At 38.2% G+C, this 22,188-nt stretch overlaps 1 protein-coding gene across 1 annotated transcript in view; it reads right to left on the bottom strand.

Moving 5' to 3' along the window:
- Positions 1-22,188, bottom strand: part of SRPK2 (SRSF protein kinase 2) — a 132,092-nt gene that overhangs the window by 56,465 nt on the left and 53,439 nt on the right. The window contains exon 2 of the mRNA XM_008567985.1: positions 16,869-17,026. Within this exon, the coding sequence (XP_008566207.1) occupies positions 16,869-17,026 (158 nt within the window). The remainder of the gene's footprint in view (positions 1-16,868; positions 17,027-22,188) is intronic.

The raw sequence follows: 22,188 nt of genomic DNA, 5'->3' as shown, positions 1-22,188 counted from the left end.
TGTGCAAAAGTTCTGACTTTAATTATTATTTGTGGGGGAAAAATTAACTAAGTATGTATATCATTACAAGATTTCCCTTTATTTCTCTTATGACCAGACAGGGAAAATAAGGTCTTAGACCTTTCTGCCTAAGAATCATATAAAAAAATTGCAAAGAGAATTGAAGAGAGGAAAAGTTACATTTTTTATTATATCACAAAATCAAAATGTGTATTAAGATAAACTGGTAAGAAAGATACCAAGCTGTGATAATATTTGTAAGATCCTGAGCAAAGCTATCATGGGATCCAAAAACACTGAAGAGGTTAAAGTATACTAATAGTTCTATATTTTTACAAGGTTGTAATCAGATTCTAGACAAAGAAAATTAAATGTAAATAGGAATTTCTTCTGCTTTTTATGATCAACAATTCTTGTCATTTTAGTCTATAATTTTGCAGCTGCAGGAAAATTTCTCTAAAATACACTAGTACTAATGTTGACATTTTAATTTTTCTAGAAAAGACCCTCAAGAATTAGAGCCCACAATGGAAATACAAATCACATTCTGGGGATCAAGTTCACTGAATTGAAATTAGCACACTTTAAGTGCACTAATATCATCTGATTCCACAACTAAAAAGAGATAATGGACATATTTTGTATCTATTACCAACATTTCTCTGTTATTTCTTAAATACATAATGCCAGACACAGCCATTTTTCTCTTCAGGATATCTTTGACAGAAGGATCCAAACCATTGCTCCATGAAATATGCTGTTATATCATTTACCCTTAAATTGAAAAACATAGTCTATGGAAACCAAATAGAAATTCATTCAAGTCTAGTTAAGTGTTTATTTAAGATACTTAATAGTATACTACTGTAAGCTAGGTACTCCAAAGGAATGCCACAGGTTTAATTTTTCAGGTGTAACTTTGTCTTTTTATGAAATCAGTCTTTATGTCTACGCTTCTTCACTGATTTTGGTGGATAGAAGCTCTTCCTGAACCTCCTGTGCCCCCAAATTCCCCAGAGAGCTCATGAAAACAATATTCCTTTTGTGCTTGCATGTATGTAACAGTTTATATGGGAAACTGAAGTTGTATTTATATGTAACAGTTATATTTATAACTGAAGTTCAGTTTGGCTGGATATAAAATCTATGGCCCACATTTTCTTTCCTTGAGTGTGTTAAACATATTATACCCTTTTGGCGGGGGAGGGGGTAAAGTTTTGCTGTATAAAAACCTTGATTAATAATCTGATTTTTACCTGGATAAGTCAGATGGTCTTTCTGCCTAAGAATCATTACTACAACTAGCAGAACTAGACTGTAATGTTTGTTGGGACTCTGTGATTATTTTTACATTTTTCATGTCTTCTTTCTTGTTCTTAATCTTCCCCTTACTTGCTTTGTGCGCAAAGGAGGAGTAAATAGGCATTATATGAGATCATTAAAGGGGTTTTTCTCCATAATAAAGAACATGAGCTTTAGTATATAACTTGGACATCATTCATATCTATTCAAAGACTCTGGGCTCATTTCTTGGTTCTTAATTATGTTCCAAATAAATACAAGTACAATATCTTGAATTACAAACTGGGGAAACATAACTGACCTTAAAATGAGAAGGTCTTAGTTGGGTGAAAGTAGAGTTCAGAAATCAGAATCCACTTGAGAAATATTGAGATTTCTTTTACAATTAAAAAATTCTTTTAGTAACTAAAAGACTTTTAAAATAAAAAGAACAAAGAAAGCTCCCTGGATATTTAAAACTAAATTAAAAGCCAGAATAATCCACACTCAGACCTCAAAATGTAACTAAAAAATTAAGTTCCTTCAAGAAGTCAAGATGTATGGTTATTTTCAGGCTCCTGCTGTTCATGAGGTGCAAGGGTATATTACAGTACCCTTATGTCTGACTCAGCCACACAACTAAAGACATGTCCCAAGTATATGTTACATCCTCTTGTAAAAAATGAAGCATAATACATTGTAAATAATCCAAATTCTCAATTGTTCTAAAGAAATTCTCAATTATTCAAAAAAAAAAAATTGAGAAAAAGAACAAAGGTCTTAAATGACTACAAATGAATATGTAAAAGGTCTTTGATATATATCATATGTGGGGGAAAAAAAACTGATCTTTGAGCCTCATTCTAAAGCTCCACCTAGTTTTATAATCCAAGAATAATTAATGCTTTCCAGTTTAATCATCATCAGAAAGTCGAACTCATGCACCAACTTGTGCTTACTCCTGAGTCAGGCACCCAACAACAATACAGACATGCTTAGTAGGCTTATAATCTACACACGATGCAAATAGTATTAGATGAATTTATGTCCTAGGAAAAGTGGTTAAATTTTTATACCTACATGTAACTTATAACCATACCATATGTGGGAGTCTGCATTACCATTTTATTGATTTCTTATGGCTGTATTCTGACAAACTGTGTTCTCCAAAAAAGGCCACAACAGCATCTACCAAAACATCTGATCATCCGGAACCCTAATGTTCTATTATCAAGAAATATACTCTAATTGCCCTCCTCATGAATTGGAATGGGTTTCTGATATGCTTCTGACCAACAGAACATAGTGATTTCTGAGGCTAAGTCATAAAAGGAACACGGCTTCTACTTTGTAAGGTGTGCCTTCACTTTTGGAACTCTGGGTTGCCAGATGAGAAGTCTGATTACTTTGAGGCTGCCAAATTGTGAGGAAGCCAAGCCAAAATGAAAAAACCAGACACGGGTGTTCCAGTCGGCAATCCTAGTTTTTCTTCCTCAGCCCAGGGTCCAGACACGTGAGCTTTCAGATAATTGTAGTCCCCAGCCACTGAGACACCTCAAGCCTTTCAGATGTCTCAGCTGAGGCCCCAGATACCATGAAGCAGAGGTAAGCCATCCTAGCTTTGCTATTTCTAAATTCCTGATACATCAAATCATGAGCAAAAGAGAAAGGTCCTTTAAGGCTGCTAAGTTTGAGGATAACTTGTTACACGAGTATAATAACCAAAACAGTCCTTATTCTGCTCACCACAACAGTTACGTAAAATCTCCTCCACCGTTCTGCAAGAAAAGTGTGCCCTGATTCTTTAAAAGACTAACTCACTATCTCTAAAAATCGCTCATTTAATTCCTTTCTTGCTGGCCTTTCAACCTCTGCTTAGATTTCGTCTCTTCTACCTAGCAATATGCCCAGATATCCCATCCTAAAAACTTTCCCTTGCCCATTTTTAACCCCACTCCCTACAAGATACAATCATTACTTCACTGCTAATTTTCACCAGAAAATCTGCTATGCTCTCTCCTAGTATACCCTCATCGTAACATCTGCATGACCCTCACTGAACCCAATCAGTGGGTCACTAGAGACCTTCCTCACAGGCAGTTCACTGGCCCTCAAGGCTTCGACCTCCTCAAGCTGTGGCTTAAGTAAAGGATGTTATTATTAAATTCTTTCTTCTTGAAAACTCTCCTTCTTTTATGCCTCAGACCATACAGTCTTGGAGAGAACAGCTGTGTGTTAACATCACAGGCAAAATCACTATTGTCCTAAGGAAGGATTTTGGTATGGGAGTCTGATGATACAATTCAGTCTTAAAGGTTCACGGTGAACATGGGTGGTGTAGTAAAGAGCTGGGAAGTCTATTGGCAACGCCAATAAAAGGGGGAAAATAGGTTACACTATCTTTAATTAAAATAGAATTAGATAAGCAATTAAGTCATGAGAAAAAACAGATATAAAAGGACAAAGGAGACTAAAGTATAATCAAAATATGATTGCTGGTGGGACTATACAGTGGTGTAGCCACATGGAAAAGGTATTTTGAGAAGTGAAAATGGAGTTCACACATGACCCAACAATTCTACTCCTAGATATATACCCAAGAGAGATGAAAACAAGTACCCACTTTAATTCATATACAAATGTTCATAGCAGCATATTCATAATAGCCAAAAAGTGAAAACAACCAAAATGTACACCAACTGATGAATGGATAAACAACATATGGTATATCCACACAAGGGAATACTATCCAGTATAAATGGACAAAGTTCTGATACATGGCACAGCATGGATGAAACCTGAAAACACTATGCTAAGTAAAAGAAGGCAGACACAAAAGGCCCCATATTACATGATCCTATTTATATGAACATGTCCAGAACAGAGAAATCTATAGAAAAAGAAAGTAGATTAGTGGTTACCAGGGGCTGGGGGGAGAGAGGAACGGGAATGACTGCTCATAGACATATGTTCCTTTTTTGGGGGGGTGATGAAAATGCTCTGGAATTAGTGGCGACAGCTGCACAATTCTACGAATATATTAAAAACCATTGTACTGTACCCTTTAAATGGGAAAATGTTAACTATATGAATTATATCTCAATAAAAAAACTGCATGAGGGAAAAAATAGCAAGTTTTCAATTACTGCTTCCTAATCAACATAAAACAGACCAAGAAACCCCCCCAAGACCTGAAACTTCTTTACTTCATTTTACTTTCAATTTCAGGATGAAACAGGATCCAATACAAAGGAAAATCATCAAGATTGTACCCAATCCAAAATATCAATGCTAAGAAGGAGAGAAATGTGGACAAAGAACTCCAAGCATACAACCCATTTTTTTATATTAGCCCCAAGTGGGAAATAAAAGAGAAAATACATTACTCCAAAATTTGCCCCATTACCAGGTTCTGTTTGTAAATGTTTTTAGAGTCCTACCACAGGTCCCAAATAAGAATCAAACATGCCTGGGCCCTTTGAAAATCTGGTGGATAGCCTGGAGGAGCCAGAGTGCCAGAACTGGTTTGCAAGTGTTTCAGTTTTTGGCTGGGAGCATAATGCTCCAGTCAGACTGTAAGGAAATGGGGGGAGGGAGGGACAGAGAACGAGTAAAGCAGCGGCTGTCACTTTGACTGTGGACTCTTTCTAAAGCCAGACTCCAGGACCAGTGGGGGAGCTGGTGGAGATGAGGGCTGGGGGCACGCTGCCGTGCAGAGGCACAGTGCTGTGCAGAACCTTGGGTGATACCATGGATGCTGGGGAGGCCTGTGGGCTGGTCTTTCTCACCATTCCCATGTCACACAACCCAACTCTGGAACTGAGTACAGCAGGGCCAGCCCCTGGGGCAAGCACGACAATGCTCTCTTAGTGGTCACTAGCAGCACTGGCAGGAGTGAGGAGCAGGAAGGAAGATCACAACAGACTGCACATGGTGACTCCAGCCCAGATCCTGTGGTACCCTCCTCTGGGGACTTCCAGACCCAAAAGGGCAGATTATGCAGGGGCACAAAAGCCACTAGCATTTGGAATGATTACAAATATGACCCATCTATATCCAAAAGTGCAAAACTTGGGTTACACAATTGAATATGTTCAGAAATTTTTCATTCTGAATAACACAGCTGCCATCTTCTCAGTTCCTCCGTCTGTTCCGTGTCAAGTTGAAGACACATCTTGATTGCTCTCCTACCTCCCTGACTGCTACATGTGTTTCTTTTACTTATTCTTTCTCTTCTTGTATTCCATTAACTTTCTCAAAGGCTTGTCAGTGAACAGCCTATCAGCATCTTTTTTCTTTTAACCACTTACCAACTTTTATATGATCTGTTTTACATATCACATCTATAATACTGGTGTTAAAGGTTAGGGAAAGTCCACAAAACCTCTTTCACTTCTGATGTGAACAGCAGAGTTTGGGGGTCCCAATGACCTCCCTCACTGCAGACACCAATGCAAGCTCAGAGGTCCTGAAGATCATCCTCAGGTTCAGTAATTCATGAGAAGAACTCACTAAAAGCTGTTATACTCATGGTTATAATTTATTAGAGCAAAGGCATGATACAGATTAAAATCAGCCAAGGAAAGAGACACACAAGGCAGAATCCAAGAGGGTTCCTAATGTGGAGCTTGCAGCTGTTCTCTCCCTGTGGAGTCATGGACAAAGCACACAGTGTACTGCCAGCCAGGGAAGCTCACCGAAACCCTAGTGTCCAGAGATTTTATTAGGGCTCTGTAACGCAGACAAGATGCATTGCCTACATGGCTGACCTCAGTCTCCAGTCCCTCAAGGTGATACGTGATCCAAAGCTCCTACCATAAATCATGCTGTTAGACTACCTGGTGTGAGCCAAGGTTCCCAGATCAACAGAGGCATCTATCAGGCAGGATGTCCCAAAGGCTTGGAGCCTAGGATGAAAGCCAGACCTCTCTTTGGGCAAGGTTAAATTCTTTGCTACATCATTTGATAATTTTCTGAGCCTCAAATTCATATTTCTAGCTGCCTTCTTGATATCCCCACCAAGAGTCAAACTCAGCAAAATTTCTCCCACACCAACTTGTGGTTTCACTGGTTCTGTTAATAGTGCCATGCTAATTTTTCTTTCTTTTTAAATTATTATTTTTAATTGACAAATCATAAATGTATGTATATATAGGATACAATATGATGTTTTGATATTTGTAACAATATTTTTTCCAATAAGGAATTGAGGCAGCTTATAAAACCACAATACCAGACATAAAATTAGAAAGAAATTGGGGCAAAGAAAAAATAGCCAAGAAAAAGTAAAACAGAATAATGTTATGGTGAAGTTAGGACACAGAATGCATACTATAAATTACTGTTCACTTGTTAGAGGTGGGTTACATATTTGGCTCTGAGCTTTTTCACAGCCAAACAACATCCAAAGCAAGTAAGAAATGACAAGCAGTTTCATAATTCAGACAGTCCATTAAAATAAATGATGTCCAGAAGGCAGTATTCTTCTTGCAGTCACTACAGAATGATAAGGATGCTATCTCCATGGCATTGTTTGGTTTTTCCTCTCCTTCATATACAGCTATGCGTCGCTTAACAACTGGGATGTGTTCTGAGAAATGTGACCCTAGGCAAATGTCATAGAGCTTGCTTAGACAAACCTAGATGCAATAACCTATTAAACATATTTGCTGGCCAGTTACCTCACTCGGCTAGAGCTGGTGCTGGTAACATCAAGGTTAAGAGTTTGAATCCCTGTACTGGCCAGCCGCAAAAAAAGGAAAAAAAAAAAAGCCTCTGACACACCCAGGCTACAAAGAAACATGTATAGCATGTTATTGTACTGAATAATTCAGACAACTATAACAGAATGGTAAGAATTTATATACCCAAACATAGAAAAAGTACACTAAAAACACAGTATAAAAGATCTTTAAAATGGTACACCTGTATAGGGCACTTATCATGAGTGGAGCTTGCAGGACTGGAATTTGATCTGGGTAAGTCAGTGAGTGAGAAGTGAGTAAGTGTGAAGGCATAGGACACTACTGGGCACTACTCTGTAGACTATAAATGCTGTATACTTAAGACTACACTAAATTTAAGAATTTTCCTCAGTATTAAATTAACTTTGGCTTTCTGTAAACTTTTACTTTATAAACTTCAAAAAAAATTTTTTAACTGACTCTTGTAATAACAGCTTTAAAAAAAACACACTGCATAGCTATACAAAATATTTTCTTTCTCATAAGCTTTTTTATATTATTAAAACTTTTACTTTTTTTTTTTTTTTTTAAACTTTTTGTTAGAACTAAGACACAAACACATACATTAGCTTAGGCCTACACAGGGTCAGGATCATTAATATCACTGTCTTCCACCTCCACATCTTGTCCCACCGGAAGGTCTTCAGGGCAATAACATGCATGGATCTGTCATCTCCTATGATAACAGTGCCTCCTTCTGGAATAAACTCCTGAAGGTCTGCCTGAAGCTCCTCCTGAGGAGATGTCACTCTTTTCAGAAATATGCCCACGGGGGCTGCTTGGGTGTTTTTTTTTGTTTGTTTTTTAATCATCATAAATTTGCTTGTAAGTAGATAATGTACCATAAATATTCCTCTATTAATGAAAATCTTTCAGTGTTGGGGTCCATATTTTAGAACTTTTTAAGGATTTTGTTGAGGTCTGCAAAAGCTTCTGCTAAGCCCTTCACTATGAATTTTCCTGGGGGTTCTTTTTCTTTTCCTGCAGTTTCCTTTGCTCTTGCCTCTTCTTATACTTTTATACGACTGGCGGCACAATAGGTTTGTTTATGCCAGCATCACCACAAACACATGAGTAATGCATTGGGCCACCACATTACAATAGCCACATCACAAGGTGATAGGAATTTTTCAGCTCCATTACAGTCTTATGGGACCACATCGTACATGCTGTGTACGAGATTTCATTATGCGGCACGAGATTTCAAATCAATCTTTCTTAAATACAACACTTCCATGGTCATAACCTATACTGGTTCTTCACTGTTCGGTTTTTCTTTTTTAAACATGTATTTTTTTCTCTTTGCAAAGAAATGATGCCTAATACAGAAAACGAAGAAAATTAAGACAAAGAAAAATTTTTTAAAAAACAAACAAACCAGAAATCCTATAATCCAGATGTAGCAACTGCCAATATCTTTTTTAAATTGAGGTAAAATTTACATACACTGAAAATCAAAGTTCTTATGTGTTCCCTGCTATTTGACAAATATATGTGCCATAATCAATACACAAAATATTTTTCCAAAACCTCACAAAGTTTTCTGAAATTCCCTCCTAATCATGTTATTTACCAGGTATAGGAATTGCAAATATTTTTCCCAGTCTAAAGGTGGTCTTTTCATTCTTAAAACATATCTCTTAACCAGGAAAAGTTTTTAATTTTTATGAAATCTCATTTATTAATTTTTTTTATTTTATAGTTAATACTTCCTGAATACTCTCTAAGAAATCCCCTACCCCTCCAAAGTTGTAAAGATATTCCTCTACTTTTTTCCTTTAAGAAACTTTATAGTTTTGCTTTATATTTAAATCTATGATCCACGTCAACCTGATAAAGGAATCTAAAAAACAAAAGGTCAGAAATGAGACAAGGATGTCAACTCTTACCACTTCTATTCAGCCTTGAGACAAGAATGAAAAATAAAATGTATAAAAATGTCAAGGAAGAAGAAAGCTCTATTTCCAGTGAAATAATGAAATGATTATGTGTGTACAAAATCCAAAGAAATCTATATATACACACAAACACTAATAGAATAAATAAGCAAATTTAGCAGTTAAAGGGCACATGGTCAATACATAAAAATTAATCATATTTTTATGTCCCATCCAAAAAATTGCCATTTGCAATCAATAGCATAAAAAAAGGAAAAAATTTAAATATGAATAAGACCTCCACACCAAGAACTATCAACCACTGCTAAAAGAAATTAAAGACTTAAATAAAAGGACACAAATATCACATAAATAGACTAGAAGACTCAATATTATTAAGATGTCTAAAATTTATATGTATAAGCTGACTCTGAATTTATACATAAATGCAAATGATCCAGACAAGTCAAAACAATCCTGGAAAAGCAGCAAAAATTGAAGGGTTTATACCATTCACTTCACGACTTCCTATATAAAGCTACACAGTAATCAAGACGGTGTGGTATTAGAGTAAGGACAGACCAACAGAGGAATGGAACAGAAGAGAGTCCAAAAACAGACCCACAATACAATCAATTGATTCACAAAAGCACTAGACAATTCACTGGGGAGAGAAAAGTCTTTTCAATAAACTAGATAAGGAAATAAACGTCCACCCCAACCTCACCCCACACTGTTGACATTTTGGTATAGCTCTTTCATTAAATATATTTTTAGAAAGAGAGGGGTGATCACACCACAGGATTCTTTTCTATTCTTCTTTCTTTCCATTTTCTGTGGGCAGTTGTTATTTTTAATTTGTTACTGATGTTTTCATTTACTTCATTACACATTTCTCACTCTCTTATCTGTCCTCTACTACACGATGCTCACAGACTACTGTTCAACCTAATCTTCTACCATCAGCTTTTAGCTTCCCCATGTTAGGAAACAAAAGCACTCACAGCTTCTCAGAGAAACCTTTCCCTGCCTCCAGAATTTAGCCTGAGAAGTATCCCACCCCTGCAACAAAGTCCAATTGTTCCTATCTGGCAAGGCAAGGCCTCCTTTCAGTTTTCTATAAAGTCTTTTCTGATTCCTCTAAACAAATACAATCTTATTCTTTTAAAACCCTCATATATCTTCCTTTTTCCTCTTATAATTAATGAACCACACTTAGAAAGGTGAAAAAAGACATTTGAGTAGTTTCTTAATCTAGTCTATTCATTCAGTCAATATTCAACAGGCCACAGACTGTTCTGTCTAGATGCCAGCAACAGGCAAAGGCTCTGCCCTTAAATAGCTTGTATTCTAGTGGCAAAATCTATGAGGTCATAAACTCCTAGAAAGTAGGGTTGTTTCTCATTTATCTATATATTCCCTGTAGGAAAATACAATTCTTTATGCAAAATTAAACCTCAATGAATAACCCATGATTTCAATTGTTACACTCACTAACGCTTACATCACCAATATCCTTGTCAATTCACAGCACCAAGAGGTCTATCAAGAGTCTGAATCTGCAGTCTTCTTAAAAGTAATGTAATGAGGCCTCATGTACATAAGTTCAAGAGCATCTACTCTGTTCATATAGATAAGTAAGGTTTCTTTTTAAGGCTTTAAGTAAGCTGAGTTAAACTAACCAATTTTAAAAATACATGAAAGTGTGGTAAATTAAGTGTGCAGCATTAGTGGCTTTAAGTAAAAGAATTGTAAATGAATAAAAGTTATCCTTTTGTGGGGGGGGCGGTGTTGGCGGGGAGCAGCTGGCCAATGTGGAGATCCAAACCCTTGACTTTGGTGGTATACACAACGTTCTAACCAACTGAGCTAGCCAGCCAACCCCATTTGAGCTGCATGATACTATTTTAATAAAGAAAAAAGGGCATTTTGCAGGGAAGGGATTTTCAGTCTTAGTACTACTGACATAAGGGGCTGGATAATTTTTGTTGTGGGGAATTGTGCTGTACATCATAGGACGTTTAGCAGCATCCCAGGCCTCCCAGTAGCAGCCTGTTATGGCAACCAAAACATGTCTCCAGACGATCACAAGTGGGCCCTGGGGGCAAAATGACCACCAGTGAAGAACCACTAATGTAGGACAGACAGCATTACTTGGTTTATATGCTACCATTTCTAAGTCAACTTTGTATAAGGTATATTGCTTTTTTCTTAAAATCACCGAAGCTGCAAATGTCGTAAGTCACAGACTGTGGAGAGAGAGGGTGGGGGGTGGGGAGAGAGAAGCAAGGCCAATTAGAACTTATAACCACCAACACTAAATTCTGAGTTATTAAAGTTCAACCAGTCTACACGTTTTGCAGATGGAAAGTGGACACACATGGGTAAAGGAAATTTGTATATAAGAAAAAAAAGTCATCTATGTTCTTAGTGTGCAAATATTTATATTATTTATCCTATGTTTTGAAGAAGATAGTCCTTAAGTTTCTACAGACACAATCTCTATGCTGCTCAAACATATGTAATATATAAGAATTCTGAAGTATTACAGATGATTTTAAGAAGATTTAAGACAGAAATGAAGGACCTATATTCTGATTTGTGTGCCCTTCGGGCATGTCAACTTTCTCACACTGACATGCTTTCTCAGACACCTGGGTAACATGAGCATTCTGTCTAACCCTTAGTTGTATCCTAACACTAGAGAGAATCCCTTCACCCAAACACAAAATATTTATTGCACTATGGATGGTTCAAATGCAGTGGGGTTAAAAAAAACACATGGCCTTTGACCACAAGGAACCTTTCAGACTAGGGAGATTATAAATGAATGCAAAAATAAATGTATAATTACACACCATGATGAGTGCTATGGGGGCTGGGAGGAGGGGCCTGATTAAGATTTGATTAAGGGTTGGAAGAAGGCATTCAACTGTGTTGAAATCAACATCTCCAGAAATAATGCAAATGATGAAACTGTACATAAGTGCCAACTTATCCAAGAATGATTTAAGAGAGCTGTAAAATGGAATCCCAGAGGAGTCAGTCAGTGCAGGGAGCCCGACATAAACAATGTTCTTATAGTCACCATTTAATCGGTGTCTGTAGCAGGTATGTGCTGGGGGCTCTGGGAAAACTTTGGAATGTAAGGTAGCTCAAAGCAATGACTCCCCTTACACCACGAGTCACTCACATAGCACGTGAGGCGGAGTGAAGTGAAGGGCACTTTGTTGTAGCTTTGGAGTTTTGGAAGAATGGTATATACCTTAGATGACCAAACCATAGCCTTCAATGTGCAGAAAAATCACCCGATGAACTCCTTAAACACTTGGGAGTTCGAGGTTCCCCAACCAGGGATTCCAACTCAGGAGTGTACAGTACAGCCTAGGAACATTTACCAGGACCCCTAGTGACTCTGAAATCCCCGAATAAGACTAAAATCTCCCACGGAAGGAGGTTTGGCCACAACACAGAGGCTTTATGCTCAAACTCACAAAGCAATCATGTATTACACAGGCCTCCTAAAGCATCTGTTCACAGGCTGAACCTGTGCCTGACCCTTGTTATTCCTGCTGGGTTTGGAAGTATAATCTGAATAAACTGCACCGCCTCCTGCTAAAGTTCCTGCCCCAGACAGCTTGCCAGAGGTGACATGTAAAATGACAGGCAGCGCTGACAGCTCCTTTTCCAGAGGCTGAGGAAACCCCCCCCCCCCCCGAGAGTGGTCAGTCAAAGAGCTAAGAGACCAGCCTCAGTAGGCATGGCATGAAACTACAGATGGGAACAAATCCCAGAGAAACAATGGAACAGAAGTGGGGAAGAAACCCCCCCCCCCACGAGAGTGGTCAGTCAAAGAGCTAAGAGACCAGCCTCAGTAGGCATGGCATGAAACTACAGATGGGAACAAATCCCAGAGAAACAATGGAACAGAAGTGGGGAAGAAAATAAAATTCATATATAAGAACCTTCTATGTACCAGGTAGTGTGCCACACACTTCACATGTATATCTCATTTTAATCCTCATAAAATCTTAGGTGGTAATTTATTATATTATATTGTATTATAGAGAGATATGATATTATTATATCACAGATGAAAAAACCAAAGCCTAAAGGGAAAGGAACTTGTCCAAGGACACAGGGCGAGAAAGCACAGAGCCAGGTTTTGAACCTGGGTTTCTCACACACCAGGCCATAATCCTCCTGGAGAGCTAAGATTCAGAAGGGTAGGAACAAGCTGGCTATGAAGAGAGGAAAGCAGAGTCCCACTCCAAAGAGGATGCCAAGGAAAGCAGACAAAAACAGTGCACAATACTAAACTAGCAATACTAGAACTTTAAATAGTGACTTTTGTGTTAAATCAACTAAGGCTTCACAAGTTTTGAATAAGGGAAGACTTGTAAAGATAAGGAGGTAAAAAGGAGGTGAAAAGTTAAGATATCATTTGGTTGGTCATGAATGATTAAGAAAGGCAGTGACCCAAAGGCTGGCTGCAGCTATTGCTGAATGATGGGGTTCCAGTGACTTCCATCCCTTGACCCCAAAGGGTCTATATTTCCTATGATGAACAAACATCTTTTGTAAAGAGAAAAATAATAGGTGGTGTATCTTGTTGTTGATGTTTTACTGTATTTTGGAGAACTGAGAAGTGGTTGGCAAGGCAGAGGTTCTCCAGGGATAAAATCAATGAAAACAAGAGGAACAGGTGGAGTGACAGAAGACAAGCAAGATACATTAAACTAGGTAAAACTTACTCCCAGCCTGGGGAAGCCATCCCTCCCCTTTCCCCTTCCTGAACAGTTCAGTCCAAAGCCATGAGACAGGGCCAAGCAACAGAGGATGTCAGAGCACAAGCTAGGGAAGGAGGGAGGGAAGAGATGACAGAAATGGCAGTGACAGCAACTGCTGACTCTTTACATCCAAGGAAACTAACCAACTAAGTAAACTTAATGAAGAAGATAAGCACCTTTTTTACTATCAGAGAAACAGCAAATATGGAAAGGAGAAAACTGTGCTGAAGCCTTCAGTATTAGAGTGGAATTAGAGACATCAGATTAAACTCATGGATTTCAATATGTACATAATACAGAAATATATATAAATGTAAAGGAAGTGTGTACGTGTGTGTCTCCTTAGCTCTGTACTAAAATCTGGAAACAGTGACACCCCACTAGTAATAAGCTTACCTAAAGCCTACATCTTGCTTTCTAAACACTGTCCTTCACTTAAAAGAAACCAGGGCTCCTTGTGAAAAGAGCTGATTCCAGGGCGGGGGTAGAGGAAACCCAAGATGAACCTGTAATATCTTACTGTACTTGAAGGTAAAGAAGTGTCCAAAGAATGATTGGCCCATTTCAAAAGGACGCAGAACCAACCTGAAGGGGCTCCTAATGGCCAAATTTGAGATAATCCAAGCATTAAAACAAATAAGGAGAGTAACTGATTATAACCCACTAAATAAAAAGGGAAATCCATGAATGAGTGAGTCCATCTGAAATAGAAAGACCACCAGCCATGGGGGCAGAGGGTGTGTTATGCTGAACGAGACATTTATGCAGTCTCAAAGTAACTCTCAACAAAATACTTATTAATTACTAGTGGGAAAAGAGTAACGGAGCAACTGCACAGCAGAGATATCTGGCAGACACCATCTTAACTAAGTGATGACATCAACTCTAATAGAATAAGTCAAAACCACGCACCCCCTGACAGGATGCAACGAGAAGAACAAAGCACCTCTTCTGTGGTATTCCAAATTGGGAAACACTATACAAAATAATTGGTCTGCAATCTTCAAAAATGCCAAGAAAATACTGAGAAACTGTTCCGAATTAAAGTAGATTAAGGAAACACGAAACAAAATGTAATGTGTGATTTTGCCATGGATCCATTTCACATAAAGGGCAATACTGGGCAACTGGAAAAACCTGAATGGAGTCTGAGAACTGAAAGGCAGTAATACATCAGCATTAACGTTCTGATCTGACGGTTGTATTGTTGTCTATAGGAGAATGTACTTACTGCAGGTAAATATACTGAAGTATTCAGGGGCGATTAAAGCACCATGTTGGTAACTTAAGCTCAACCAGTTCTGGGGGGAAAAGTTACCTCTTCTATCTATGAATAAAAAAAGGAGAAGGCCACAGTTCTTATCCCAGACATTCGAAATCAATTCCTTGTACTCCCTGAATATATTTATGTCAGTCATCTTAGATAAAATGTTATGGTCTGTACCACAAAATTCACAGAGTATGGCATGTGTCACATATAATGCTAACTTAGAGGCACAAGTTACTTACCAAATTTAGGGGTATGTGTGTGTATGTGTAAGGAAAAAAACTTGCCATCTCTAACACGCCTTACTGAGACTGACTTTACTGCTCTAAGATGTTAGAGTTCAGTGAATGTTACCTAGAATCAGCTTGCCTGTGGAATCCTTTCTTCTCAGACCTACATTTGAGGTTTGGATGTCCACTGTGCTGGTCCCCAGAGATGGTAAGGGGTTGAGAGTATTGGTTACATCTTCTGACCCATATACTAAAAAGCCAGGTGTAAGGCAGATAATTTTCATTCCAGCATGGTAGAGCCTCTTTGCTGAAGAAAACAGCTCCTAAGGAATGGTTCCTACAGATCAACCCAATGCTTTGGCCTAAGCAGCAAAATCGAAAGACAGTAACCCACATCTCCTCTTTAAACAACTTAATTTCCAAGCCAAGAAATGCAGATTAAGAGGGAAGATGGGAAACACCTTCTTTTCTTCCATACTGTATCTTTTCTTTTACTAAATGGCACAGACCTTTGAGGTCATAATCACTATTTAGACAAACGCTAAAAAAGATTCACATTCTCTTTTCTGAGGAAAACATGGATTCGATGAGGACGTACCTGCTCCTATGGAAGAATCAGGTTAAAGTGGAAGATTAGTTCTTAAAGTTTCGTAGCAAATAACTTCCTCTTTTTCTTAGCAGATAACTAAAAGTACACTGTTACTTAACCAACACACAAATGACCTACATCCACTACAAAAATGATGAATTACTAAGATACTATAGACCCAAAGATTCATTGATGCTTTATGGTATGAACATGCGTGCATCTTCTGCCATCTATTCTTACGTAGTATCTGATTTACATTTTTAAATATCTGTAGTGCCAACTACTCAGAAGCTTAGAATTCCAGGGAACTAAAGTCCAAATGAGTAAGTTAAGTAACAAAGAGGCAGCCTATACAAAGTATGGTGTCTAGATCATATTATTCTCAATATTCAACATACAACATACTTGTTCCTTTAGGAGTGTAACTATATGTTCTTTGTCATTACAAAGCACTAATATAAGAATACCCCACTTGAATAGTTTCTATGTCTTCTGTGAATCATAGCTCAAAACATAATCCACTATGTCACACAACGGCAGAACCCACAGAATGTTTTTTTCGTTGAGTACAATGCCAGGAAAGTCTCTCTCTATAAACAAATGTGCATGCTTTCTTTCCACAGACAATGAATACCATGTAATTCAATGCTATACAGAGAAAGGAACAGTTTTCTTGTAGCTTTAGCAGCCAGAAAACTGGAAGTCAAATGCAGTGCACAACAGTTATAATTAGTTCCCCTCAGGAGCCTGGTACCTTCTACTCAGTGTGCTCTCCTTAGATGGTTTATTATGTCTTTATCTTTAATTATCCTGCTTTATATTATATTTAATACTATCAGATTCAAATCCTTTTGAAAGTATCTGGAGTATATATATATTCTATCTCTTACAATTCTCTCCTATCTCTTAACATTTTCAGGTATAATTCTATGTTCAATGACCTAAGAATTTAAAATGATATTGACACAAAAAGGCTAATTTAATAAAGACTCAGCAGTTTGCTTCACTACCTCCCCTTGTCCATTTCCCCAACGAATGACTGGTGGCCCAGTGGGAAGGCAAGCCCCGCAATGCCATGCTTGGCACATACCTTTGCAGTAGTCTGCAGGGTCCTCTTGCTCTTCATCATCTGATCCTAGAATCTCCTCCTCTGGCTCTGGGGGCGTGGGGTCTGGCAGCGGTGGTGGCGGTGGTGGTGGTGGTGGTGGAGGAGGAGGAACTAAAGGAGCTTTCTGTTGAGGCTCCGGCCTGAAACAATGGAAAGGAAATTCCTATTTACTTAGAAGTAAATCTTGCACTATGGACACATTAGGAAGTTTCTTAATATGGGGGAAAATAAAACTTGTTAGACACTAAGAAGAAATGACAAGTAAGGTCACTTCACTCATTTTAGCTGAATTCAAGTAATGTTCCAACATACAGGTCAGGAGATAAAAACTACTCTTATTAGCCAAGGAGTATTTTTACAGGCATCTTTTCATTCAGAGCTTCTATGTTTCTTAAGTCCTAACAATGTTATGAAATTTAAGTGAAATGAAAGTGTATTCTATAACCTACAACCTTATTAGTTAGAAAACATCCCATAGAGATTATAAAAAGATAGGTGCAAGTAGCCCTTAACTTATAAAGGGGTTTGTTTTCTGTTATTTGAAAATCAGAATTCCTTTCTGATAGAAATATAGGAATAAGTTAGGTTTCCAGGATAACTCATAAAGCTGATGAATATATACTGTGTGACTACAGTATGGTTATTCTCATTAAGGAATTCAGTTATCTATCAATAGTGCTTATCAAGAACACTGTCAAATACAATACAATCCATATACTAATCCAAGATTTGCAATGGTCATTTCTAATTGTCACAGAAAGATTAAATGATGCTTAGTATTCTTTTACTATAAAAGTTAGCTGCTGTTTCTAACCATTTCCCAATGGGGACAACATGAACCCAAAGTCTCAAAAGACTGTCCTATCAATGGGACCACCCCTGCTCTCCCTGACGCGGCCACAGCTATGTGAATAAAAAGCAGGGTGGGAAAAGATGTGTGGCTGCTGAAGGTGTTCCCCACAGGCACTATTAGTAGGGTGAAATGGGGGGGTGCCTCTACTTCTGGTGAGCAAGGGGAATCCCAGGGCATTGATGTGTGCACAACTGCCATTGTTTTGTTTTGTTTTGTTTTGTATTGCCTGTCCAGAATACATTCTCCCTTTCTAAAAGTACCAGTATTTCCTATTGGGACAACGCTACTCTGTGCAAGATGGAAGGCTGATTCCAAATTCTTTCTCTCCTCACTATAGTACAGCCCAGGGCACATAACCAAATTTCACTCTCCAACCCCAGAACCCTGAGGAGGTCACCTGTCATGGGGATACAAGCTCATCCCTAGCTGCTATTAAGAGACAGCGCCTGACCACTGCCCCTTTCTAAGCTGGACCCCTAAATCCTTGCAAAATCAGACAGCCTTTACTGAATTCCCTTTAGTTAACTTAACTACAGCTAATGTATGTGGCTTGCCAACAAAAATCCAAACTCCCACAGTCAAAGAAAGAGGGGAGGGATGGAAGGCAGCAGAAACACCAAAAGTCATCTTAAAGGCAAATACTGGCAAGTATGACTACTTTGGCAAGACAATAAGCTAAAAATGACTTGAACTGATTGCTACTTGCTAGAATTTATGAACGTTCAAAGTTACAGCTCCCTGAGTATAGACATGAGGAGTGCGGTGGTGATAACATTCAGAGTTAACTGTTCTTCTGATGATGGAGCACTGAAAAGGAATAATCACACACACACACACACACACACACACACCCATTTCCACAGTACATCCAAAAATTCCAACAGACCTTATAGAACAGCCATAATCTTTTGAGCAGCCTTCAAATAAATGCTCATTTTCTTTTTAACAGACATGCCCTTAATGAAAGTAGAATGGTCCCAGGCCAAAGAGTTCAGAAGAGGGGGAGGCCACAGAGGAACTGCTACAGTTTTGCACCTCCCCAGAGGGAAGAGAAAGTGAGAGAAGGTGTCCGCAAGGCACCAACTACCCATCCTTTGTGGGTGTGGGTGGAATCTATCTGACAGATTCACTCAATCAAAAATACTTTGAAAGTTGCCTGTTTCTTCCTAACTTGGAAATTTTATGTGAAAAAATGAGTAGATTCTCTGAATTTAAAAGAAAATACATTGCATTCGCTGTAGAAACTACTTAATGAAAAGAAATGGAGGGTCTTGTTCTATTAGCACAGGGCAGTACTGTGCTCAGCACTACTGACATTTGGACCAAATAATCCATTGTTGTAGTGCATTGTAGGATGCTTAGCTGCATCCCTGGCCTCCAGCCACTACAGGTCAGTAGCACACCCCCACCCCCCAACCAGTTGTGACCATCAAAAATGCGTCCGGACATTGACAAATGTCCCCTGGTAAGCAAAATCATGCCCACCAAGAACCACCGCACTAGGAGTATTTTCTTTATACAGCTTTACCTCAGTGCAGTAGATGTATCTGTGATGAGGGAGAAGAGATTCTAATCTTCACGGCCCATTTTCTTTCTCACTTGAGAGGCTAGGCCACCTTCATCCATAATGTGTGTCTCCTTATCCTTTACAAAAATGCTGAGCTGCCCACATGGCTATGTGAGCAGGCACTTCTCAGCCCTCTAGTGAGGACCACATTGAACAGGCAAGCAGAAAGCTCCTCAAATGCCAGCTCTACCAAGTTAAAGGGATGAAAGAGGGTGCCCTGAAGCACAGAGGAGGTCAAGTAATGCTGATGCAATATTTCAACTGGCTATTTTATCAAAACATCTATAACTATGCTGCACAATACAGTAACCATGGCCATAAGTGGGAACTGCGCACCTGAAATACGGCTAGTCCAAATTGAGACGTGCTGTAAGTGTAAAATACAAACTAGATTTTCTAAGACTTAGTACAAAAAAAAGAGTAATATATTTTAATTAATAATTGCATATTTATTACATGTTAAAGTGCTTTGTACATGAGTTAAACTGTATTATTAAAATTAATTTCACTTGATTCTTACTGGAGGGGGCGTGGCTGGCTGGTACCAGAATCTGAACCCTTGACCATGGTGTTATATAACATTGCACTCTAACCAGCTGAGCTAACTGGTAAGCCCTCTTTTTACTTTTTTTTAACATGGCTTCTAGAACCTTCTAAACCACAAGGAAGATGCACACTGGATTTCTACTGGATAGCACTACTCTAGACCTTTCAGATTCACCCTGTACCAGAGGGGCAGCTCAGCCTCACTTTCAGAGATTCCTGGTCACACCGTGGTGACTATGTTTTTTTATGATTTCTCCTAATGACCTGCTTCCTACCAATTATCACCAATTCTCAAATCATTTAGTTCATCATAGCAAGTCTCAGTTCAATGTAACCACAAAATACTGTAGCCCCAAATCATTGATGGATGGATGCTACAACATCCGTCTTTTTTACTGCCTATCACATCAGAAAACTCAGGTATATTTCTCCTAGGGCAGATACACAGAAGAAAAATACATGCCCTGCCATCTTAAGGCTGGCTTCTTTAGAGTGGTTTCTGGTAGCTTCTAGAGTACTGCAAAGCCTGGTTAAATCTCAACTGTCTAAAAGATCAAGAGGTGACAGGTACATCAAGTATACATTCATGAAGTATATCAACAGATTTAAAAACAACAACAAGTTTCATCAATCCTAATGAAAACCATCAAGAAGCTATTTCATATAAGAATTAGAATTCATATAGAAACACATGAGTAGCCAGGGGTGTGGGGAGAACCTACAAATATTTTCAACAAGGGTGCCAAAACAATTAAATGGTAAAAATAGTTTTTCCAACAAATGGTACTGGGACAAATAACTACATGCAAAAAAATGAAGCTGGAGCCCTATCTCACACAAACATAAATATTAACTAAAAATGGATCAAGGGATCTTAGGCCTTATTTCTCTCTAATGTCTCTAGAATAGTGCCCAATAGCTAAGACATGCTCAATAGATTTTCATTGGAATAAAGAATGATTCAGTTGGGTTAAAGGTGGGGGCTTTTGATTTACGGTATATGGCAACATGAAAAAGATTTAAAAAAAAAAAAAAAAAAAACACCTAGGAGTAAATCTTCATGATCTTGGGTTAGGCAATGTTTCTTACTCATATAACACCAAATACATAAGCAATAAAAGAAAAAATAGATAAACTGGAATTCATCAAATTTAAAACCATTTCTACTTCAAAGCACCATCAAGAAAATAAAAAGGCCTCCAAATGTCAAAAAATATTTGCAACTCAAGTAACTTATAAGGGACTTGTATCTAAAATACCGGAGGCCTTCAAAAAGTTCAAGGAAGAATTTGTATTATCTTTTAATTCAATTTTTTCACAAACCTTTTGAAGTACTCTCACATAAATAAAAAACTCTTACAACTCAACAATAAAAAGACACACCAATCTAAAAATGGGCAAAGGATTGGAACAGACATTTCTCCAAAGAAGACACACAACCAATAAACACATGAAAAGATGCTCAATGTTGTTAGTCACTAGGGAAAAATAAATCAAAACCACAACGTGATAAACCACCTCACACATACTGAGATGGCTGTAATCAAAAAGTCAAACAATGACAAGTGCTGGGGAGGATGAAGAAATGGCAGCCCTCATACGCTGCTGGGGAGAATACAATATGGCATAGCTGTTTTGGAAAACATCTTAGCAGTTCCTCAAAAGGTTACAGTTACCATACAATTGGGCAATTCTACTCCTAAGTATATATACAAGAGAATAAAAACATATGTCCTTACAAAACATATGTCCACGAGTCTTCACAGCAACATTATTATTCATAATAAACAAAAGAAACAACCCAAATGTCCATCAACTGATAAACGGACAAATAAAATGTATCCATATAATTTAATATCACGCAGCCATGAAATGGAATGAAGTTCTGATACATGCTACAACACGGATGACCCTTGAAAACATCATGCTGAATGAAAGATGCCAGTCACAAAAGACCACAGATAGTATGATTCCATTTTATGTCAAATGTCCAGAGTAAACGAATTTATGGAGACAGAGTAAATTAGTGGTTGCTTAAGGTTGGGAGCAGGGGTGAGGCATGAGGATAGAAGGAGTGAAACAGGGATTGACTGTTAATAGTCTTGTGGTTTCTTTTAGGCGTGATGAAAATGTTTTAATGTGGTGATGATCATACAATTCTGAGAACACACTAAAAAATACTGAACTGTACACTTTATTTTTTATTTATATATTTTTTTTTGGCGGTTAGCCAATATGGGGATCAGAACTCTTGACCATGGTGTTATTAGCACTGAGCTCTAACCTAAGCTGTACACTTTTTTTTTTTTTTGGGGGGGGGGGGGGGGGGGGGGGGG

This window comes from Galeopterus variegatus, unplaced genomic scaffold, assembly GCF_000696425.1.
Source record: "Galeopterus variegatus unplaced genomic scaffold, G_variegatus-3.0.2 Scaffold20, whole genome shotgun sequence".
In the NCBI taxonomy this organism is placed as follows: domain Eukaryota; kingdom Metazoa; phylum Chordata; class Mammalia; order Dermoptera; family Cynocephalidae; genus Galeopterus; species Galeopterus variegatus.
Note: the sequence above shows the minus strand (reverse complement) of the source record. Positions and strands in the feature narration are given on the sequence as shown.